This window comes from Perognathus longimembris, chromosome 4 (genome assembly GCF_023159225.1).
Source record: "Perognathus longimembris pacificus isolate PPM17 chromosome 4, ASM2315922v1, whole genome shotgun sequence".
In the NCBI taxonomy this organism is placed as follows: Eukaryota; Metazoa; Chordata; class Mammalia; order Rodentia; family Heteromyidae; genus Perognathus; species Perognathus longimembris.
This window is the reverse complement of record NC_063164.1, coordinates 451,288-476,120: the sequence shown is the minus strand read 5'-3', so window position 1 is coordinate 476,120 and position 24,833 is coordinate 451,288. Positions and strand designations below refer to the sequence as shown.

Genomic DNA, 24,833 nt, shown 5'->3' with positions numbered 1-24,833 from the left:
AAGGAAAGTCTGTGATACTCTTATCTCCAATTAACCAGCAAGAAAAGGCCAGAAGTAAGCAGTGGCTCAAGTGATAGAATGCCAACCTTGAGGAATAAAGCTAAAGGACAGGGCTGGGAATATGGCCTAGTGGTAAAGTACTCGCCTTGTATACATGAAGCCCTGGCTGGGTTCAATTCCTCAGCACCACATATATAGAAAAAGCCAGAAGTGGCACTGTGGCTCAAGTGGTAGAGTGCTAGCCTTGAGCAAAAAGAAGCCAGGGACAGTGCTCAGGCCCTGAGTTCAAGCCCCAGGACTGGCAAAAGAAACAAAAGCTAAAGGACAGCATACAGGCCCTGGGTTCAAGCCCCAATACCAGTGCATGTACACACGAACACATACACAAAAAGAAAGGAAGGGGGCAAGGAACGTACCTTAGTGGTAGAGTGCTTGTCTAGCATGCATGAAGACCTGGGTTCCATTCCTCAGTACCACATACACAGAAAAGGCTGGAAGTGGCGCTGTAGCTCAGGTGGTAGAGTGCTAGCCTTGAACAAAAGAAGTTCAGGGACAGTGCTCAGTTCAAGCCCCAGGACTGGCAAAAAAAGAAAGGAAGGAAAGAAAGAAAAAGAAAAGGAAGAAGAGGAAAGGAAGCAGAGCCAAGCTTTTATCTGTAGTTCCAGCTACTTTAGAGGCTGAAGCAGGTGAATCACTTAAGGCCAAGAGTTCAAGGCCTTAGATGCTGAGATCCTGTCTCAGGAAAAAAAAAAAGCTTGTATGCATTTTCTACACTTCTCCACTTACTCATTCACTGGTTTCATTTGTATTTACTTCCTATCCAAATATTTGAACCAAAAGACATGCTGTGGTCAGATGACTTTGCTGCTAGACATGTACACTGGTATGAACTCATAGCTTCAGGGCACTGGTCAGATAGCAGTGAGAACCAGGTCAGTCTCAGGCCAGGCTCTGCATCCCAGGGCAGAGAAGCCTGAATAAACCTTCAGTTTGGAGCATAGTACTTTGCTCAGAAAATGTGTGTCAAATGAATGAAATTAGATATGGTTAATTTGCTTCCTATTTCCTTTTTTTTTGGCAGTACTGAGGTTTGAAGTTGCCCTCATTCTTGCTAGGTAGATAGTCTTAACACTTGAACCATGCTCCTAGCCTCCAACCTGCTTTCTTTATGAATATTATCAGTTCCCTCTGTGGCAATGTTTTCTAATCTCAGGGATTCAGTTTTTTCTATCCTCTTATGCCTGTCTTATGCCTCATTAGTTGTTTTTTGCTTTGCTTTGTTTTGTTTTTTTGCACTTAAGTCTTTAGTAGTGACCTTCTACGAGAGATATGCATATATTACATTTGGAAAATATCAGCTTCTGTGCACAGATGGCTACACTGTATTGTGTGGGAATTCTGCTGGATTACCTAGCTGATACTGAAATTTTATCTTTAAAGGATTCTTTTAACATAGGGAAGACAGTAGTTTTTCAGTCTTATTTTTTGTTATGGAAATATAAAGCAAGCGGGCATCAGTGGCTCATGCCTGTAATCCTAGCTATTCAAGAGGCTGAGATCTGAGGATTGTGGTTTGAAGCCAGCTCAGGCCAGAAACTCTTATCTCCAATAAACTACTCAAAAAAGCCAGAAGTGGCTCTGTGGCTCAAGTGGTAGAGTGCTCACCTTAAGCAAAAGAAACTCAGGGACCGTACCCAGACCCAGAGTTCAAGCCCCAGGACTGTCAAAAGAAGAAGAAAATATAAAGCAGCCTAAAGCCTTCAGTGCCCAGCTCTTGTCTGTTCATAAGGAGCCTGTGCTTACTGTCCGGTGTCTGTCTGCATGGAAGGGAGCATGGTCCCTTGAGCTCTGAAGTTTCATCTTTATCTTTTTCTCCTGTCTCCTAATGAGTATCAGTGGAAAGCAGTCAAGGCAGATGATAACAGGAATGACAAGTGACACCAGGGTAAAACTTGCTGGCAGAGAAGGGGCAAGGTGGGCCAACCAAGGACAGTTTCAACTTCTGTGCATACTTGTTTGATTTTTGCACCCCAAAGTCAAGATGTCTTGAAGCTATAAGTTAGAGTCCACTTTTTCATTTTTAGTAGTTAACAGTGTTGAGTCAAAACTTTTTTTTTGGCCAGTCCTGGGATTTGAACTCAGGGCCTGAGCACTGTCCCTGGCTTCTTTTTGCCAACTTGAGCCACAGCACCACTTCTGGCCTTTTCTATATATGTAGTGCTGAGGAATCGAACCTAGGGCTTCATGTATATGAGGCAAGCACTCTTGCCACTAGGCCATAGTCCCAGCCCTGAGTCAAAAATTTTTAATAGCTTGATGCCATGCATTTCACCCATTGAAAAGTATACAGTTCAGTCAGGCTCAGGGGCTCATGCCTCTAATTTCTGCTACATGGGAGGATGAGATTAGGAAGATCTCTATTCTAAGCCAGCCCAGGCAAAAAAGTTTTCAAGATCCCTTTTAAACCAAAACCTGAGCACAGTGGCACCTGCTTGTTACCCTGGCTACAATAAGAAGCTTCAAATAGGTACAATGTACACTTGGGCACATAAACTCACACAAAGGGTTAGAGGCATGGCCCAGAGGTAGAGCAGTTTGCCTAGGGAGCACAAGGTCCTACCACAAAAAAAGTATAATTCCATGGTATTTAACATTCATAGACTATGTAACTACTGCTCTTTTACTTAATGCATTTTAAGTTTTCATGTATGTTAGGGCTTATGTTAGTGTTTGATTTTTTTTTTCCATAGTTGAATAATAGTCCATGTATTGATATACACATGGTTTATGCATTCCTCAGATTTGAGTTGTTCTCTTGTTTTGGCTGTTAGGAGTCATGCTGGTATGCATATTCATGCTCAAGTTTTTGTATGGGTACATGTCTTCATTTCTCTAGGGTTGTATCCAAAGTAGAATTACTGGGTGATAGGATAACTTAAAAGCTTAATCGTCAGGGAAAGTACCAGACTGTGTTCCAAAGCAGTAGAACCACTTTGCTTTCCCACCAGCAATGTCAGGCGAGTTCTGACACCTCCACATTCCTACCACCACTTGCTGTTTCTTTAAGTTTTGGGGGAGCTTTGGGGGGCTTTTTGTTTTTGGTTTTGTGTTTGTTTTTTTTTTGTTTGTTTGTTTGTTTTTTTAACTCATGGCCTGTGAGCTGTCCTGGAGCTTTTGTGCTCAAGGCTAGCATTCTATCACTTTGAGCCACAACACCACCTCTGGTTTTATGGTGGTTCATTGGAGTCTCACAGGCTCTCCTGTTCTGGCTGGGTTTGAATCAAGACCTTCACATCTCAGCCTCCTGAATAGATAGGATTACAGATGTAAGCCATCAGTGTTCCGCAAAAAAAAAAAAAAAAATTTGTGCCAGTACTGGAACTTGAACTCAGAACGTGATCTTGCTCAAGGCTAGCTCCTTACCAGTTGAGCTACACTTCCACTTCCAGCTTTTGCTGGATCATTGAAGATTAAAGTCTCAGATTTGTCTGCCCCAGCTGGCATTGAGCCTCCATCCTTGGATCTCAGCCTCTTGAATAGCTAGGATTACAGATGTGAGTCATTCTGGCTTGGTTTGAAAACACACACACACACACACAAACACACACACACACACACACACACACGATTACACACATGATTACACTCAGAGCCTCAGGATTGCCAGACAATGCTATACCAATTTAGCCCCACCCTAGTCACAGTAAAGAGGTATTGGAAGCAGGAGGCAAAGGAAAGAGGGAGGGAGGGCAGGCAGGTTAGGCAGTACTGGTAGTTGAACTCAGAGGTTGGTGCTTTACCATTTGAACCATTCCTCTAGCCCTTTTTGCTGTAGTTATTTGCTTCAAGATAGGGTACTGGCATTTATATCCACACTGGCCTCGACTTGTGATCCTTATATTTTACTCTTTTCACTTAGCATTTACGTAGGCTGGCCTCAAACTGTGATCCTCTGGATCACCACTTCTGGAATAGTTAAGACCAGAGGTCTGAGCCAAAGCCCCTGGAATTTTATGTTATTTTATTTTATTTTTCTTTATTTCATTTCAAGACCAGTGTCTCACTGTGTAATCTAGGCTGGCCTTGAATTCAAGTCCTCCTTCCTCAGTTTCCCAAGTGCTAAGATTACAGATAGGCACTACCAATCTCAGCCTCATGGTTTTGATTTTTTTTATTCCAGCCATTCTATTGGGTATGTTGTGAATCTTACTGTAATTCAAGATGTTGCAAGTTTTTACCATGCTGAGGATGAGGGCCAGGGTCTCACAAATGCTCTACAACTGAGCTAGACACTCAAGCCCTAAAAGTTATCTGCTTGGTTTTATTTTTGTTGCCAGTCTGGGGGCTTGAGCTCAGGGCCTGAGCACTGTCCCTGGCTTCTTTTTGCTCAAGGCTAGCACTCTGCCACTTGAGCCACAGCTCCACTTCCAGCTTTTTCTATACATGTGGTACTGAAGAGTCAAACCCAGGGCTTCATATATACGAGGCGAACACTTTACCACTAGGCCATATTCCCAGCCCCCTAAAAGTTATCTGTGGTAGCTAAACAAGGAAGGACTTTGAGCTAAAAAGATGAGAGTTACATAACTTACAAGTGAAGCCACATGTTCTGTCTTAGAAGTGGTTCTTGAGACTATAAGTAAGGATGATTGATCAGAGTTTCTGCAGTGCAGGGTTGTAAGGAGCTAGAGAAAATACGTTGCACCTGCAGGTGCTGACTAGTAGCTAATGTTTCCATCATTTTAAAAACATTTTAAACTTTCATCAGAGTTGTCATGTAGAGTAGAAGTAGGAAATTTATTGATAACGTATTTAAATCAATGTTTACTCTCATTTATAAGTAGTAGTTCTCAGGATATGATACTTTCATCTATAGAAATCATTTATTGAAGCAAACTTGGTTACCAGCTTCTTCTAAGGTAAATGAAGAAATATGTACTTTGTGGTTCTTTATATTGCCTGTAATTAGATTTAAATGCTCTCTGTATATGGGGTTTCTTTATTATAGTGTTGAAAAAAAAGGGAAAGAAATCTTTATGGAAGGAAGGTCGGGATGGAGCCCTGTCTATGGATGTATGCTTCAATTATATTTACTTTTAATCAACCTTTGATGCATATTGATTGGATCTTTGGCCGCCTAAAGTTTAGTCAGTAACTGTGGGGTGTGTGTGTGTGTGTGTGTGTGTGTGTGTGTGTGTGTGTGTGTGTAATCTAGTAAAGTCGATTTATTTCAGTCAATTAAAAGAATTACCTGGTTTCGAACATTGAAATGTGGCCTCACTTGTATTGAGTTTTGCTTTTGAGCCATAAGTTTGCTTGAAACCCATCTGTGTCTACTTGCCTTGTGTGCTAAGCTGTGGAATGGTAATGCTTTCAGTTCTGACCATGTTTGGTATAGGAAGTATCCATCTCTAACATCAGAACAGTGGAGGGAGAGGTCTGGCAGGTACCCAAGGCACCACCTAGAATGGTTGTCTTCAGTCTAGAGGTCAGGGCAGTTATACTTTCACTGATTGATAACTTGCTATTTTATGAGTTAGAAATTGGATTGGAGGTAGAGTTCAAGTGATAGAGCACTTGAGTCCCTGGGTTCAATCCTTAGTACTGCAAATGAAAGAAGGAAAGATTTAATGTGAGTTATAGCTATTATCTTATCTGAAAGATAGTATTAGGTCAAGGTGGTGTCTGATGACTAAAAGAACAGTCTGAGGCTAGGGTGTAGCTCCGTGGTAGAACACTTTTTAGCACATTCAAAGGCCCTGGGTTCAGTTCTCAGTGCTGCCTAAAGTGTAAGTCAACTATCTGGGATGTGGTTTGCACATGTGAGTGCTTGCCTTAAGGGAGTGTATGTTCTGTTTCACAAGCAAGTGGTGATGGAGTTCTAAAGAGCATGAAGGTCTTCTTTGTTGTGATGCTCCATTGTCCCATACTTCCCTGTCCTTTAGCACTCTTACAAGTGTTAAGATGAGCTTCTATTTTCCTTTTTTTTTTTTTTTTTTTTTTGCCAGTCCTGGGGTTTGAACTCAGGCCTGGGCATTGTCCCTGGCTTCTTTTTGCTCAAGGCCAGCACTCTACCACTTGAGCCACAATGCCACTTCCAGCTTTTTCTGTTTATGTGGTGCCGAGGAATCAAACCCAGGGCTTCATGAATGCTAGGGAAGAACTCTACCACTAAGCCACATTCCCAGCCCTCATTTTCCTTTCTTTTAAGAATTACAGAAGTACCTGGTACTAGTGGCTCACACTTGTAAAATCCTAGCTACTCAGGAAGCTGAGAACTAAGGAAACTAGCCTTGCAGGAAAGGCAGTGAGGATCTTATCTGCAATTTACCACCTAAAAACTAAAAGTGGAGCTGTGGCTCAAAGTGGTACACTTTGAGTGGAACACTGGTTTGAGTAACAAAGCTCAGAAATAGCACCCAGATCCTGAGTTCAAGTCCCATGACCAACAAAAAACAACAACAACAATTAGTTGAAATATGTAACAAGTAGGAAGACAAATTCTAAGTCATGAAGTTCTATGCTTGAAGACTTTTTCTATTTCAGTAAAAGTTGGTATTTTTAGTCTGGCCAGGAAGAAATAGCCAAAATTCCAGAAAGTATCATAGCCAGATGTTTGTCATTGCTCCTACATGGACAACCTAAATATGGCAAATAAACTGCCTTAGAACTTATTTTGGCCTGACCTCAGAAGAAAAAGCTAGTAATTCAACATCTGAAATTTTGGGAAAATACAGGCTTTTTACAAAAGCTTTTATGTGTTTCTAGGAGACATAGCTATTATATGACTCTGCCCTAAGTCTTAGAACCTGTTATTTTGTCATGGAAAATTGATCTTTTTTTTTTAAACCCTGACACCCAGGAATGTGGTAGGGTAGTGTATTGCAGAGATGTGGACATTTTTATTCTTATTCAGTGTGGTATTAGAACTGTTAGTATAAGCAGCCTCCAAACACAACACACACAAGCAGAGTTGGTGTTTGGACTTTAGGCTAGAAAATGAGAAAGGCTAGGGACTGTACCAGAGAAATCCCCTAGCCACAGGTATGTAGTAAAGAATGCTATAGCAATGCAGGATCTCAACATAGGGCAGAGAAATGCAATTGACAGCTATGTCACCTTGCTAGGATCACCACTGCTTGAGTACCCAAGAGTTCTAGCTCTTGGTATACACAACGAGAGAGGGCAGGAGTGCTCTGAGGTAACCCATCCAAGCTTTGAGCCCCTCTCAGAGCAACTGAGCAGCCCCTATGCTGTTTTTACTTATGTAGTATTCCCCTTTGCCATCAGGAGAGCCAAAAAGCTTCCCTCGAACTTTTTTTGTCTCTTGCCATTTACCTTTTAGTTTTTTGTGGGTTTTTTTTTTTTCATTCTTTTATGACATTTTAAATGCCTGAGTTCTTGGCCCACCTCTCCACAGATAGGCTGTCCACAGGATCAGGGAGATGTGGATTATACAGCCAGGTACTTTTGCTCCTCGGTACTCCCACTCCCTGTGTGCTAGTCCCCTCTGCATCAGCTTCTACCTTGGGCAGGTTAGGACCAACTTTTACATCTCAACCCTTAGCTACTTGATAGAGTGTAGATATGCATCTCTTTAAGACTGAAAATCTATGAGAGAGAATCTGTGGAACATCTTTGGTCAGGTATCCCACTCAGATGCTGGGCCCATCCATGCTAGAGAATGGAGTGTCACTTGTGCATGTCTTTTCCCTCTAGGGTCATGCAGATTTCAGGCCAGAGCCTTACCAGCAGTCAAAGGGCCCTCACTTTTCTGCAGGTCTTCCCTCAGCTGACCAGTAGACACCTGGGTCATATAGCATTTTCAAGACTGCCTGCCATCCTGTGGCTTTCTGTTGATCCATGTTGAAATAAGTTGTCCGGCTGATTCCCACCGCCTCCTGAGTACATTGAAATTTGTTCTTGTTTCTGTTGGTAAATAGTGAGATCGTTCCAAAAGTTTAATTATGTCTATCAGGGTTGCCACAAGTGTTCTTGCATGCACTTGTGCTCCTGTCTTCAGCCCTGCCAAGATACCACAGGATTGCTCTGGAAAGTAGATAGGCTGATTCATGTTCCTTTTCCCCATGGGAATGCTCCCAGCCATGTCTACTTACCCCTCTCGTCCTGATGGGGCCTGTTGCTCTCACAGTTCTCTCTCCTTATTCTGCTGCAGTGTTCTCCTGCCCACTACTTTGTCTTGCTGTAGGGCCTGGAACTGAACTTGCTCCAGGTCCACCCTTATCACTGCCTCTGCCCTGTCATCCTCCAGCACTACTCCCCTTGAATACCCCTGCTTCACTGGCCATTCAGACCCAGTAACATGCCAGGGTTGGTGGCAGTTACATTATCCCGAGCTCCTCAAGTACTGCAGGATGTATGGAAGGCCACATCAATGAGAAGTTCTAACAGGCTGTGGAATGTGACTATTCTGAATTCCTTTCTCCTGTCTCCGTTCATCAGACACCTTCTGCTGATGCCATTTACTCTTGAGCCTCGTTGTTTCCTCATTTACTCATTTACAATTTACTCATTTGCAAAACAAGCCCTTTCTCTTCTGCACTTAGAGGGTACAGTGTTCTCTTACACCCTTGCTTTTGCCAGGGAACTTTTTAATAAGCTCATTTCATCACCTCTACTTACAGTTAGTTTACCTTCTGTATTGAGAAAGAAGCCAGATGCTGGTGGCTCATGCCTATAATCCTAGCTACTCAAGAGGCTGAGATCTGAGGATTGCAGTTGGAAGCCAGCATAAGCAGGAAAGGTCCTGAGACATTCATCCCCAATGAACTACCAAAAAGCTGTAAGTGGAGGTATGGCTCAAGTGGTAAAGTATTAGTCTTGAGTAAATATGCTCAGGGACAGTGCCGAGGTCCTAAGTTCAAGCCCCAGGACTAGCTAAAAAATAAAAACCAAAACCAAGTAGATGTGGGAAATGTTTGCAAGGCTCTGAGTTCAAACCCCAGTACCAATTAAAAATAAAGCTAATTTTGGACATGTAGTTTGGCAATTAGGTGTTTGCCAAAGATGTAAAAAGCCTGTGGTCAGATCCCTAACTAGGAGGAAAAAAATGAATTCTAAGCCAGACAAGCTGGTAATAAGGGTTTTGTTTGTTTGTTTTTTGTCAGTCCTGGGGCTTGAACTCAGGGCCTGAGCACTGTCCCTGGCTTCTTTTTGCTCAAGGCTAGCACTCTACCACTTGAGCCACAGCGCCACTTCCGGCTTTTTTCTGTTTATGTGGTGCTGAGGAATCAAACCCAGGGCTTCGTGCATGCTAGGCAAGTACTCTACCACTAAGCCACATTCCCAGCCCTTCACATTCTATTTTATTCAGTCAATATAGAAAGTAATTGAAATTCTCCTGAAAACTAACAGGATAGTCATTTGTTTTTCCAGATCATGATCTACTTTTCTGTCTCACAAAACCAGTGGGTTGTGCTTGTGCTAGCAGTGCCTCAGCTTTTTGGAATGCACTCTCCCTGAGTAGACCCACACACAGGCTCAGCATATCGAGCATCGCCATGTGCTACATCTTGGAAACATGTATGTGTCATTCAGGATTCCTCAGGCTTCTGGGTTTTCTGTTTTGTTGGTTTATTCAGTCCTAGAGCTTGAACTCAAGTCTTGGGTGCTTTCACTGAGCTTTTTTGCTCAAGGCTAGCACTCTACCACTCTCTACTTTGACTTTTTAGTAGTTAACTGGAGATGAATCTCACAAATTCAACTTTCTATACTGGCTTCAAATTGTGATCCTCGGGTTCCTCTTGAATAGCTAAAATTATAGGTGTGAGCCACCGGCACTCAGCTTTTGTGGTTATTTTTCAGATGGCATTTTGATTTATGCCTGGCCAACCTGGATTGTGATCCTTCTGTTTGTTCTTCCCTTTTTTGGGGGGGATGACAGGCATCCACCTCTGCACTCAGCTATTGTGGTAACTCCATAGCTTGGGATGACAGGCATGCACCACCACACCCAGAACTTGGTTGAAATCGTTTCAGGAGCTTTTATGCCTGGGCTGGCCTCAAATCACAGTCTCCTGACCACCACTTCCCAGGTAGCTAAGATTATATATCTTTTGCCACTGTGCCCAGCTTAAAAAGTTGTTTGTGTTTTTTTGTTTGTTTGTTTTTGGGTTTTTGTTTGTTTAGTTTTTTGCCAGTCCTGGGGCTTGAACTCAGGGACTGAGCACTGTCCCTGGCTTCTTTTTGCTCAAGGCTAGCACTCTACCAATTGAGTCACAGCACCACTTCTGGCTTTTTCTATATATGTGATGCTGAGGAATCGAACCCAGGGCTTCATGTATACGAGGCAAGCACTTTACCACTAGGCCATATTCCCAGCCCCAAAAACGTTGTTTGTTTTACACAGTTTCATTAGAGATATCTGTTTTGTTTTTGTGTTTGGGATCTCCAGTGTCTTTGAATTTAAACTTAAGTTTAAAGTTAGGTAGATAGTAAATATATTCTATTTGAAGTAAAAGAAGAAAAGGAAATATCAGTTATCAATCAAGGAATGCTAGAGACCTCACAGTGACTACTTATGAAAAAAAAAGATAGAAAAAGTAGACTGGGTATCTGAGAAATGGTCTGTTCAGTTGTCCTCACCAACTTAGACATTCTCATGCCCCTCTGCGCCCCTTCTGCAGCAGGGACTTGACAGTGATGAGGTGAACTTCCTGCCCCCCTCTGTGCTGCTTCTGCAGCGGGGACTTGGCAATGGACTAGGTAAGTGCAGAGCATTAGTACTCAGGGGAGGAAAGACAGGAGGTTGTACTCAGGTGAAAGCCCCAGGTGTCCTGAGATTGGAGGGACTTTGGGATTTCTGTGCTGTGGAAGTGCTTGCATCACATACAGATGCCTTTCTGTGGCCACATTAGCAAGAAAGAAACTATTGTGTCAGGAATGTTGCACATGTCTCCCAGAAAGGCAACAATACATGCTAGGGATAGAAAAACCCACCAGGGACCATAAGGCTTAGATCAAAGAGAGGCCAAGATGAGTTTTTGGGTGGCCATCGGGGTTACCCAGGAAGTGTGCATACAAGTGTGCAAAGAGGTCATGAGAGGCAGCTACATCCTGGAGCCATTTAAACAATGGAGTGTGCAGGGCTTGCCATTGGAGACATGGAACCTTACAAACAAAGGAGCCAAAGGAAGTCCACATCAAGCCTAAAGCCTGTTCTACTAAGGGGAGCCACTTTAGTTTGAGATCCTATAGAGTTGAGGCATCTTAGTAGAGTTCTCCCAGTTAGACAGGAGCAGTGTCTCTAGTACAGAGGTGAAAAGCATTGCTGTGCTGCCATCATAATCTACATCTCAGGTAAAATGCTAGGGGTCAGAAGTACTTCTTCCTGGGCAAGAAGACATCTTCAAACTCTCAGGCTCAGTAACTGTAGCAGTAACTGTGGACTTTTATTTTTAGGGATATTTTGACTATAGTTTAAGAACAAATATGAAAGGCATCTTTGGGTGCTTCCAAACAGTTGTTATGGAGTGCTCTGGAATGTCCTGGGTATGTAGGTAATACTTTGCATGTGTGGTTCAGTCCTTGTTGAGGGAATAGCTACTTTATGTAAGCCTCTTCTACTACAGTGGAAGAGAGGAGGCCAACTGAACTGAAAGATGGCTTCTGATATGATGAAAATTAGAAATTTTTCTTAGTCCACAATTTCATCAGTTCTTACGTGGAGCTAAAACACAAGGCTTCAGTTTAGACTTCTGTCATAAGCTTGTGAATGAATCTCACATATTTTCTAATAAAATAAGTCTAGTAGTTCTGATTATCAAACACATTCCTTCTTAGTCTTCTGGTTTTGAATAATTCATAATTTAGTCTCATAATTACATTTTGAACTTGTTTTGTCTCCACTAAAATGTATGAATATGCTTTTTGCATATGTGTTGATATTTGAAACTGATCATCAGATTCTTTTTTTTTTCCTTACTGTCAAAGTGAAGAACAGAGGGGTTACAGTTTCATATGTAAGGTAGTGAGTACATTTCTTGCTCAACTTGTTACCTCCTCCCTCATTTTGATCATCAGGTTCTTTTTTTTTTTTCTTTTTTTGGCCAGTCCTGGGACTTGAACTCAGGGCCTGAGCACTGTCCCTGGCTTCTTTTTTTGCTCAAGGCTAGCACTCTGCCAACTTGAGCCACAGCGCCACTGCTGGCCTTTTCTATATATGTGGTGCTGAGGAATCAAACCTAGGGAGACAAGCACTCTTGCCACTAGGCCATATTCCCAGATTCCCAGCCCCTTGGTCATCAGATTCTTTTTTTTTTTTTTTTTTTTTTTTTTTTGCCAGTCCTGGGGCTTGGACTTAGGGCCTGAGGACTGTCCCTGGCTTCCTTTTGGCTGAAGTGATAGAGTGCTAGCCTTCAGCAAAAGAAACTCAGTGACTGCTCTCAGGCCCTGAGTTCAGGCCCCAGGACTGGCCAAAAAAGAAAAAAGCATCAAGATAATTCAGTGGAGAGTAAAGGTGCTGAAATGTGATGATGTTCATGTGCAAAGAATAAAGTTGGACTCCTGCTTCACACTGTAACAAAAACTCAGAATGAATCATTGAAACTGGGTAGGGCATGGTGGCTTATGCATATACATGAAGACAGAGGTAGGAGGATCATATTTTGAGGCTAGCCTAGGCAAGCAAGACCCCATCTTAAAAAATAAGCTAGGCTGGGAACCAGTGACTCATGTCTGTAATATTGTCTACTTTCCTGTCAGCCTAGGCAAGAAAATCTATGACACAGTATCTCCAGTTAACTAGCAAAAAGCCATGTGCAGCCTGAATCACTAGAATTAGTGCTTTGTAAGAGGAATCATGAGATAACTTCCCTTCTTTCCTTCTCTCCTCTATGTGTGGGTACCTGAAGCTTCCATTTTCCAAGAGGTGACCCTCACTGTACAGCATGTCTGCTACCACCTGAGCCCCAGAATGAAGAGAGGGAGAGAGGGAAATACCAAGACATTCAGTATCGGGCTGGAGGTGCAACTCAGGTAGTAGAGTACCTGCCTTGCAAGAGCAAGGCCCTGAGTTCAAACCTAAGCACCTCCAACAAGCCAAACAAGCCCATGTGCATTCTGTGGTATATTTATTGTAGCAACCTGAGCTGAGTGCTTGTGGCCCTCAGGAACACAGTGATCCTCTCCTGTGGTACTTCTCTCAGGGACTGCTCTTGTCTTCCCTCTTCTTCACTCTTCAAGCATAGCCTGGCCCTCTGGTTTTACAGCAGCAACTGCCTTACTAAGTTTCTGTTCCAGTTTTTACTCTTTTAACAAGCAATGTTTTTTTGCTGAGTGCTTTTCTGGCATTTGTTTTGCTTCTGTTTCTTTGCTGAATTTATGATGAATATCTTTGAATATTCAGTGTTCATTCTGTTTGACCACCAGTCTTTGAAGCATGTAAGTTGTTCATCAGTTGGCTAATTTAAGTAGGTGCTTGTGAGCAGAGTTGGTTATAACCGGCAGAGCTGGTTGAAGTTTGGAATGTGTCATTTCTTGAGGTTTGTGGGTGGAGGCTGGTCTGTGTGTGACTCACATGTAGTGAGGTTTGTGGGCAGAGGCCAGGTGTGTGTGTGTGTGTGTGTGTGTGTGTGTGTGTGTGTGTGTGTGTGACTTGCATGTAGTGTCTTCAGTGTTGTCAGCTCTAGGTCACCATGCCTCACTGGTCTATCGTTTGGCTCTGCTTCCATGATTTCCTTCCATCCTCATTTTTGCAAGCACAGCACATAAGTTTTTTCTCTTCTTTCACCTTTGATGTTTGTGCTTCAGGGATTCTGCTGAAATTGCACCTAGTATCGCAACACATTAATCTTTTGTCAGCACTCATGCTACCTTGCTCTCTGGCTACAGGAACTTCTCCCACTAAATTTGGATTGGGGGTTTAGGCATTTCTTAATTTTACTGAAAATGGAGCTTTTACCCCCTTATATTCACATATCTTAGGGGGAGGGGACATGGGACTGGGAGTTGAACACAGAACCTGCTCTTGCTAGGAAGATATTCACCGCTTGAGCCATATACCAGCTATTTGGAGCCCAGGCTGGTCTTAAACTCATGATCCTCCTATTTCAGCTTTCCAGATGCTGGATTATAACTATACAGTTTACCTTTTTTTCTCTCTTTTAAGTTTTAGCAGATACTGTTTTAGTATAACAGCGTTAAAGTAGGGAGAAATAGAGAAAAATATTGCCTGCTCTCTTGTGGGAAATGGGAGTTTAAGATTTATCATTTTATACTTTAGTTGTTGTTTTTTCCCCTCAGAAGTTCTCTGGAAAAAAGAGAGGGAAAGGGTAACATTGTCCAAAAAGAAATTTACCCTTTACTTGACTTATGTAACTATAACCCCTCTGTATAGCACCTTCATTATAACAGTTTAAATTTTTTTTAATGTTCTCCTGGTGTTATGAATATCTTCATATTCTTAACTTTTTTAGTGTTATTATAAAGGTGATATACAGAGGGTTTACAGTTACTTAAGCCAGATAAAAAGTAAATTTCTTTTGGGGCATCACTCCTTCCCTTACCCTCTCCCAGTTTTTCCTTCCCATCCCCACCCACAAGTTGTACAGTTCATTTTCAACATAGTATCTAGTGAGTACTGCTGCTGCATTTGTTCACCCTTTGTCTCTCCATTTCTGTGCCCTTCCCCTCTTTTTTTTTTTTTTGTTGTTGTTAGTTGTGGAGCTTGAACTCAGAGGCTGGGCACTGTTTCTGAGCTCTTCTGCTCGAGGCTAACACTCTATCACTTTGATCTATAGTTCCTCTTCCAGTTTTCTGGTGGAGATAAGAGTCTACCCAGGCTGGCTTCAAGCCACGATCCTCAGATCCTAGCCTCCTGAGTAGCTAGGATTACAGGCATGAGGCACCAGCGCCTGAGCCCTCTACCTCTTATACTGACCTTTTTAAGGATCTATTGAATTTTTTTGAAGTAGGTTTTCCCCTTTGATGTGCACAGTTACGGTGTTCGTTGTGCCAATTTCCCACTTTACAAATAGGTAGATATAGTTCAGGAGTTGGATTTCAGTTTGATTTCAATTTCCATTTTTACAAAAGAGGTTCCAAGTTGGTCTATGTTGATTATAACTGACCTTATTTAAAGGCCACAGTTTGATTTCCCGGACAGGCCTTCCCTCAAAGAATGACTACCATTTTGATACAGAGCTGTGGGAGTGAGCAGCGTCCTGACAAGGGTGAGTGGGCAGGACATGCAGACAGACAGGTTTCATTTTGTATGTAAATTTTCACATGTACACACAAGTAAGGACAACCAAGCCAACCAGAACCCCTTCTGCTTGAGAAAATGAAAGAGGAGAATTACCTAGAGGCCAGCTGCCTTACGAGATTTGACTGTAAGCTAGCTGCTCTTCTGTTTGCTTTTTTTCTGAAACTAAGAAGTCAGGTTTTGTTTGTCCAGCAATTTCAAGCCTGACAGTTAATAGCAGGTTGCATCTCTGTTTCTTGTGTGTGACCTAACATTTATGCAGTTATGCAGTAAAGCCAGATACAGATCACCGTGGGGCTTATCTTTTCTGATGTGCCATGCTATCATGGGACAATTCTACCAGCATCTCCCTCAGGGGAAGACTAGTTCTCGGCCATCTCCACTTAGGATTCTAACTACAAACGACCATGTGATCTCTTTAGTCTAAGAACATGGGATGCATATGGTACAGAGCCCTTCCTCAGAAGGCAGAATAGCCATTCCCACCTCTCTACTCCAGTCCTTAGTCACTGAAATTTGAGTAGAGCTTTGGTGGACAGTATTTTATGTTTTTTTTTGTTGTTGTTGTTTTCTTTTGTTTGTTTTTTTTTGCCAGTCCTGGGCCTTGGACTCAGGGCCTGAGCACTGTCCCTGGCTTCTTTTTGTTCAAGGCTAGCACTCTGCCACTTGAGCCACAGCACCACTGCTGGCCATTTTCTGTATATGTGGTGCTGGTGAATCGAACCTAGGGCTTCATGTATACGAGGCAAGTGCTCTTGCCACTAGGCCATATCCCCAGCCCCTGGACAGTATTTTAGAAATACATGACAATCTGGGGCTGGGAATATGGCTTAGTGGTAGAGTATTTGCCTAGCATGCATGAAGCTCTGGGTTTGATTCCTCAGTACCACATAAAGAGAAAAAAAGCCAGAGGTGGCTTTGTGGCTTAAGTGGTAGAATGCTAGCCTTGAGCAAAAAGAAGTTCAGGGACAGTACTCAGGCCCTGAGTTAAAGCCCCAGGACTGGCGAAGGAAGGAAGGAAGGATGGAAGGAAGGAAGGAAGGAAGGAAGGGAGGATGGATCTAAGAATTGAAAGTGTTCCTGGGTGACACTGACCAAGATGCAGTGTACTCATAATCTGATATGTTGAATTGAAGTCCCTTTGTACAACTATGTAAAAATAATTAAGTGTTCCAGAATAAGAATGAGATGTCCAAAATGTTGATGACCTTTCAGAGAATCCAGAATAATGCACTACAGTTTCCCTGTGAGCTCTCAAGATTATTTGCATTGTGCAAATATTATAAAAGCCACTTGGGGTCTCATCTAATTATTAGACATGAAAAATCTTAAGTAATAAAGTTAGTGGTAGATATGTGTTCAGTAACAAGAGTGGGCATCTGGACAGATGGGGGAGTTAAGACTTGGCACGTGGACTGTAAATGGTCACAAGAGGCAAACAAGCTGAAGGACATCAAGCTGTTCCAGAAGAATTTTCCCACAGAATGCAAGATAAAGCAGTGCTTTGTTAGCCAAGCTTTTATACCCATTTCCTCTAGACACAGTCTTTAATGGTACTTCTGTGGATGTAGATTTTTAACAATAAACTTTATGTCTGAGCTTGGGGAAGGACCTCAGTACAGTGACCAAGTGGCAAATGAAATGTTGAAGATAATTTTTTTTGTTTTTTTATTTTGCGTATGTGTGTGCCCCGTCCTGGAGCTTGAACTGGGGATCCTGGGGATCTGGGTGCTTTCTTTGAGCTCTTTTGCTTGAGGCAAAATTTTTACCACTTGAGTCACAGCTCCACTTCTGGCTTTTTGGTGGTTGATTAGAGATAAGAGTTTCAGACTTTGCTTTGTAGGCTGGCTTCAAACCATGATCCTAAGATCTTAGCCTCCTGAGTAGCTAGGATTATAGGTGTGAGCCACCAATGCTCAGCTGAACAGAGAGTTTTTTAACTTAAAATTCATATACTGTGTTCTCAAAACTTTTCTTCCCCAGCTTATAGTTGAAGCACAGTTATGATCAGGATAGCTGTGTTATCAACAGGTCCTTCCCATTGTCTGTCTATCAATGACCAGTGCTGGATACCAACCAGGTGGCTGGAAGGCCTTTCTACTTTATCTCAAAGAGCGTCTTGTTTCACCTATTTTCACTGCTTTGGGAACAGATGCTTAGTACCAAAGTTGAGCTGAGGCTGAATTTATGTACTTTAAGTATAGAAGACCTAAGAGTCAAAATAGACATACTACGGATACAAATGACACTAAGGACACAGCTGTTTGTGACACTTATCAAGTTGTAGTACAGTCCTGAAATACTTGTAAAAATCAGAGGAAATGACCTAGAGAAACTGAGCAAAGGAGTTGGGAAGGAGAGCCAGCCAGAGAAGGACCTATTTCTCTGTAATTAGAATGGGAAGAGACAGTGGGCATCTCCCACATTTTCCCCCCTCCCTTGACACTTATAATTCATCCCCCCACCCCCAGTCAGTGTTGAAGCCTTTGTGTTCTCCTATATACCCCTCCATGACTCTTGGGTGATGATTTTGGAAATTCCAGGAGTAAATAGCAATTTTCACAGGTGTGACTCCCTCACAAAAAAAAAAGAAAAATTTAAGGACATGAATTTTGTGAATAATTACCAAGTAACACAGAAAAACATCCCAAAAGATAAGTCTCATATATATATGTATTTTTTTCAGTACTAGTGATGAAATCCAGGCCCTTGTACATGCTAGACAAGTAGCTTATTACTAACTTACATCTCAATCCCTGTTTTACGTACATATCGTCAAGAGAAAGAAAGTATTGGCTGCCATTTTATGAGTAAATGTACCCAAGCACTGTCCATCCCATCTTGGACCTATCCTCTCTGTAGACTCTCCTTGAGAAGATCTGAACCCTGGGGACCAGTCTAATAGAACTGTAAAAGGAAGGGTGTGAGCCCTCTCTGTGGCTAGTAGACCATCTCTGGTGATGTCTATGCCTTTCCGTGTGCGTAGTTGAAGACTATAGCTTTGGACTTAGAGAGCTTTTTGTGCCACCTAGGGTGTGGAGGAGTTTCTGTATATTATTTCAGTAAAGCCCTCATAATTACTCAGGAGGCTATATCCAAGGATCACTGTTTGAATCCAACCTAAATAGGAAAGTCCATGAAAATCTTATCTCCAACTAACCAATAAAAAACTGGGAGTGAAGCTGTGGCTTCACCAGCCTTGAGTGAAAAAGCTAAAGGACAGTGCCTACTGGCACCAAAATAAATAAGTACCTTATAAGATAGAATTAGGTTTATTCCTCAGATGAGGAAAACAGGCTGAGCATGACCACTTAGTAGAAACCAAGATTTCAGCTCCAGAGCCCATATTTTGTGTGCGCACACAACTTGACCCTTGTGACAAATGCTGGAGCTGTGCTGTGAGCACAGATTGGCCAGCTCCTGGTTTGGATGGTTGTTTGTGCACGTTGGGGATGACGCAGAAGCACACTCAGGAGGTTAAGATCCAGAAGATTGTAGATTGCTCCCAACTATGATAGAAAAGTCTCCTGGGTCAAGCTCTAGCTCCAAATAGCCAGTAAAAAACAGAACTGGATGTATGGCTTAAGTGATAGAGTGCCATCCTAAGGAGCGCACAGTCTTAGTACTATCAGACATAAAAAGATAATTTAATTTTTTTACACTTGTGAGGCTTGAACTCAGAGCCTAGGCACTGTCCCTGAGCCTCTTTGTGCTCAAGGCTAGCCCTCTTCCACTTGAGCCACAGTGCCACTTCTGGTTTTGAGCTGGAGTTGAGTTGAATTGGAGATGAAAGCCACACAGGGACTTTACTGCCCAGGCTGGCCTTGAATTTAAATCCTCAGATCTCAGCCTCCCAAGTAGCTAGGATTACAGGCATGAGCCACCAGCACCCTGCTTCCCTTATTCTTGTTTGTTTGTTTTTTTGCCAGTCCTTGAGCTTGGACTCAGTCCTTGAGCTCAGGGCTGGAGCACTGTCCTTGACTTCCTTTTGTTCAAGGCTAGCACTCTGCCAATTTGAGCCACAGTGCCACTTCTGGCTTTTTCTATACATATGGTGTTGAGGAATCGAACCTAGGGCTTCATAAATACGAGGTAAGCACTCTTGCCACTTAGGCCATATTCCCAGCCCTCCCCGCCCCCCCCCCCCCCCCCGTTTCCCTTACTCTTTTTTTTTTTTTTTTTTTTTTGCCAGTCCTGGCGCTTGGACTCAGGGCCTGAGCACTGTCCCTGGCTTCTTTTTGCTCAAGGCTAGCATTCTGCCACTTGAGCCACAGCGCCACTTCTGGCCGTTTTCTATATATGTGGCGCTGAGGAATTGAACCCAGGGCTTCATGTATTTGAGGCAAGCACTCTTGCCACTAGGCCATAGTCCCAGCCCCTCTCTTATTCTTATGAGACAGGAAACTGCAGCTCAGGGGAGGTTCAGACATGAAGTCTACCTATTTGGCACCTCAAAGTTAAGCTGTCAGCTCTTTCATCCAGCCTTCAAGGTCCCAGCACCCATGGTCCAGCTGCCAACCTTTCCAGCATTAAAGGGGTGGGGGGTGGGGGGACATTCCAGTCTCTCAAACCTTTTCCATTTTTCACAGCTCAGCTTCAGAATTCGGGTGTGTGTGAGTGTGTGTGTGTGTGTGCCTCTGTGTGTGCCTGCATGTGCATGCTCACTCACTAGGTTGCCAGTCCTAAAGTCAGAGCTTTAGTGCTGTCTGAGCTTTTTTACTCAAGGCTACCACTTTACCACTTGAGCCTCAGCTCCCTTACAGCTTTTTAGTGGTTAGAGATGAGTCACACAGGTTTTTCTACTCAAGCTATCTTCAAACCTATATCCTTACATCTCAACTTTGTGATATTCCATGGTTGGACATAGACTTCTTTGTTCTTTCTGAGTCTGCCTAATTTTCCATTATGGCCATACTATTATTTATTTACTAGTCTTACCAAATTCGTTCTTGTATAACCAGCTACATGCACTTTATAAGAGGGTTCATAAAGGAATATTTTTGCTGATAAATGTTGTTTTGAAGTGTTTGCAAATTACCCCTCCAAAATTGTATTAATTTACACTTTCCTTACTACTGTGGGGATTACCTGCTTTTTCACAGATACTTCTGATCCTCTGTGATAGAGGAAATGTGACTTCACTACTTTATCCTTCTATTAGATTTAGAACCTTTTAAAATTTCTAACAACCATTTGTTTTTCTTCACTCAATTCATAACAGCAGGTAAGTTGTAGTTTTTCAGTATGTATCTAAACTGTAAACTGTATCCAAACATCTTTCCATTCAGAAGTTTTTTTGTTTTGTTTTGTTTTGTTTTTTTTTTGGCCAGTCCTGGGCCTTGGACTCAGGGCCTGAGCACTGTCCCTGGCTTCTTCCCGCTCAAGGCTAGCACTCTGCCTCTTGAGCCACAGCGCCGCTTCTGGCCGTTTTCTGTATATGTGGTGCTGGGGAATCGAACCTAGGGCCTCGTGTATCCGAGGCAGGCACTCTTGCCACTAGGCTATATCCCCAGCCCCAGAAGTTTTTTTATCTCAACAGTCCCTGTTCTTCTCAAGTACTAAGACTATGATACTCCGCTTTTTAGCAAATATCAAATTTTCACTTGATAAAATATCTGAAACTGGAAATAGTTTCTGTAATCTAAAATTACAAAGATGACTTAAATCATAATAAGAATGTAAAACAGAATTATTTGTGTTCATGCATTTATTTTTCTATCAGTTTCTAAGCACAAATGTCTCTGATTTACTTATCTGGTCATTTATAAATCTTACACTCTTGGGCTGGGGATATGGCCTAGTGGCAAGAGTGCTTGCCTCGTATACATGAGGCCCTGGGTTCAATTCCCCAGAACCACATATACAGAAAATTGCCAGAAGTGGCGCTGTGACTCAAGTGGCAGAGTGCTAGCCTTGAGCAAAAAGAAGCCAGGGACAGTGCTCAGGCCCTGAGTCCAAGCCCCAGGACTGGCAAAAAAAATAAATAAATAAAAATAAATAAATAAATAAATCTTACACTCTTGAAGATAAAATGAGCAAGAAATAACTGAAGTTATGTATGAGAATATAACTTTGTGCCAGTTTTCCTAAGTCTTCTTTGTTCACTACTCAGTCTGTAAGTTTTTTTTTTCTCTCTCATCTGTCTCTTTGCAGCCTAAATGTGATGGCCAGAATTTACTCACACAAGTGTGGAAACATTTGAATCTGATCGAATGTGACTACTTCGGACTGGAGTTTCAAAACATTCAGTCCTACTGGGTATGTACTTTTGACTGTTTTTTTGAAGACGGGCTCTAGCTCTGTTGGAGAATGTTTTTAATGTGCTCAGTGCACAAAGAATCAGCCCTTCACAACCTACTTTAGTGATGTAAGTTGTTTGATAATTGACATGTCCTGATCAAAGCTGTGCTGTTAAAATATTTTCAGCTACCAAAAATATAACTGTTTTCATTTGAATACATACCTTTCTAAACTAGTTCTTTAAGTCCAAATGCACATAATTCCAAGGAAATTCTTCCTTTCTGTATTACCTCAGTAACCCATAATGCACCTTGCCTCAAAAGTCATGTCAAAAGTAGATTTTGAGGGCCACATGCCAGTGGCTCACACTTATAATCTCAGAACGCTGATATGTGAGGATCATGGCTCAAGTCAGTGAAACTCTTATCTCCAGTTCATCACCAAAAAGCCAGAAGTGGCTAAAGTAAAACTCAAAGACCAGCACCCAGGCTGAGTTCAAGCCCTAGACTGGCCAAAAATGAAAAAAAAAGATTAGAGCCAGGTGCTTGTGGCTCATGCATTTAATTCTGGCTACTCAGAATGCTAAGATCTGAGGATTGTGGCTCAAAGATACCCCAGGCAGGGAAGTCTGTGAGTGAGGCTCTTACCCCCAGTTACCTAGGTAAATGCATGAGCCACAAGCACCTGGTTCTTAATCTTTTTAATTTTTTTTTTTTTTATCTTATGTGGAGGCACAGCCTACATGGTAGAGCGCCAGCCTTGAGTGTCTAAGCCAAGTGAGAACACAGTCCCTGTGCTTAAGTCCCAGTACTGGTACACAATTCACACACAAAAAAATTCTGTTACAAAAATTTATTTTAGGGCTGGGGATATAGCCTAGTGGCAAGAGTGCCTGCCTCGGATACACGAGGCCCTAGATTCGATTCCCCAGCACCACATATACAGAAAAAACGGCCAGAGCGGTGCTGTGGCTCAAGAGGCAGAGTGCTAGCCTTGAGCGGGAAGAAGCCAGGGACAGTGCTCAGGCCCTGAGTCCAAGGCCCAGGACTGGCCAAAAAAAAAAAAAAAAAAATTTATTTTAATTTAAAAAATTGTATAGCATACTTATTAAATAAAATTAATATATTTGTGTTTTTTCTGTTAAATTCTCTTTAGATTTGGCTTGAACCCATGAAACCCATCATTAGACAAATACGAAGTAAGTCTTTCAACTCTAAAATTCTATCAATTTAAGATGCCTCATGGTAGGATATGGGTAGTATTAGGTCTGCCTGAAGAACAGCCCCGCCCCCTTCCTCTTCACCTGCCTGAAACCAGTAATCACCTGACTGTCAATCACCTGAATGTGAGTCAGCAAAGGATCCCAGACTCTGAGGTCACTTCCTCATCTGCTGAGGTAATTTCCTGAACCACCCCACTCACTCCTCCCTCTAACGGTGAGAGGTTTCCCAGGCTCTGAGATCACTTCCCCGCATCTGCTATGGTCCCACCTCCCACCTTTCTCTATGTAATCCAGCTCAACACAAGTCCCCTCCTTTTTTTCTCTCTCTCTTCCTTTCCTTCTCTCTCCTGCACATCTCCATCTTGTGCAGGCTGGCAGTTTGCTCTCCCCCCAATAAACTCTTTTCCGCCTGAACCATGTGGAGGTTTCCTTTCAGTGAGCCTTACATCTGGTGCTAAAATTCTGTATCCAGCCTATGTCATGCTCTCAAGGCCAAGCCAACGGTTGGGCCATTGAGACTGATTTTTCTAGCCTATAAGGCATTTTGGCTTGAATAGGAGAATATTTAAAGAGTGAGACATCCCAACAGACTGTCCCAGCTCAGGTGTGACCCATGGCGCCCCATTGTAACCAGAAACTCGAGCAGGGAGTCTAGTGAGGACATGGAGGAGGGGTGAGTTCTTTAGAACAGAAGGATAAGGTCCTGTAGGGTGGAGCAGGGAGGAGTCTGGTGAGTGTTAAGAGGTTAGGAATGAAAGGTGTCCCTATCCATTTGTAATGCCTCTTTTAGAGTAAGGGTCAGATTCCCCAATTTAGGTGTCTCCAAAATGGGAATGACTGCCCAAGAACATCTAGAGACAGAGCAGAGAGAAGACACTTACAGACACAGTCCTGTACGTCACTCACCAAATATAGAGAGGAGATAGTGTGGTAAGTGTGTACCCAGCAATGGTAAAGGTGAGAAGTCCAAGATGGGGTTTCTCCAGCTTTTGACAGTTTGGTCCAAGGAGGGGCAATCAAGGAGGCAGATTGACCCTCAGAGGGAGCAGGGAATCCAGCAATTCCTGATATGATCCCCTCCCAGGTCTGGTCACTGCCACATGGTTCAGACAGAAAAGAGTTTATTAGGGGGAGAGCAAACTGCCAGCCTGCACGAGATGGAGATGTGCAGGAGAGAGAAGGAAAGGGAGAGAGAGAGAAAAAAAGGAGGGGACTTGTGTTGAGCTGGATTACATAGAGAAAGGTGGGAGGTGGGACCATAGCAGATGCGGGGAAGTGATCTCAGAGCCTGGGAAACCTCTCACCGTTAGAGGGAGGAGTGAGTGGGGTGGTTCAGGAAATTACCTCAGGAGATGAAGTGACCTCAGAGTCTGGGATCCTTTGCTGACTCACATTCAGGTGATTGACAGTCCGGTGATTACTGGTTTCAGGCAGGTGAAGAGGAAGGGGGCGGGGCTGTTATTCCTGGTGGACCTAACAGGTAACTCATGCTTGTCCTAGTTACTCAAGTGGCAAAGATTGGGAGGATCAAGATTTGAGGCCAAGGCTGGGATTGTGGCTTAGCTGTAGAGTGCTCGCCTAGCATCCACGAAACCCTGGATTCAATTCCTCAGCACCACATAAACAGAAAAGGCCAGAAGTGGCACTGTGGCTCAACTAGTAAAGTGCTTTGAGCAAAAAGAAACCAGGGACTGTGCTCAGGCACTGTGTCCAAACCCCAGGACTGCCCCCCCCCAAAAAAAAAAAGGTTTGAGGCCAGCCTGAGGGGAAAAAAAAGTTAGATTCATCCTAGAAAAAGCTTGGTGCCCACCTGTCATCCCAACTAGGCAAGAGGCTCTTGGTAGGAGTATGTCAATCTGAGACTGCCCCAAGCAAAATACATGAGTCTGTACCTGAAAAATAACTAATGCAAAAAGGCTGGCGGAATGACTCAAGTGATAGAGTGCCTATATATTTCTTGGCTCTGAATTCAAGCACCATTACTACCAAAAAAGAAAGATACCTTATTCTGGGATGTTCAGACTTGAGACATGTATTTGTCTGTTCTAGGCAGTAGTCAAGTAATCCCTCACAGCTGACAAACTTAAAAGTTGACTTGGGCTGGGAATGTGACTTAGTGATAGAGTGCTTGCCTAGCATGCATGAAGC

At 42.9% G+C, this 24,833-nt stretch overlaps 1 protein-coding gene across 4 annotated transcripts in view; it reads left to right on the top strand.

The window, feature by feature from the left end:
- Window positions 1–24,833, top strand: part of Farp2 (FERM, ARH/RhoGEF and pleckstrin domain protein 2) — a 99,572-nt gene that overhangs the window by 10,366 nt on the left and 64,373 nt on the right. For all 4 annotated transcript variants that reach the window (XM_048344359.1, XM_048344360.1, XM_048344361.1 and 1 more), the window contains 2 exons: window positions 21,377–21,481; window positions 22,619–22,661. In XM_048344359.1, coding sequence (XP_048200316.1) covers window positions 21,377–21,481; window positions 22,619–22,661 — 148 coding nt within the window. The remainder of the gene's footprint in view (window positions 1–21,376; window positions 21,482–22,618; window positions 22,662–24,833) is intronic.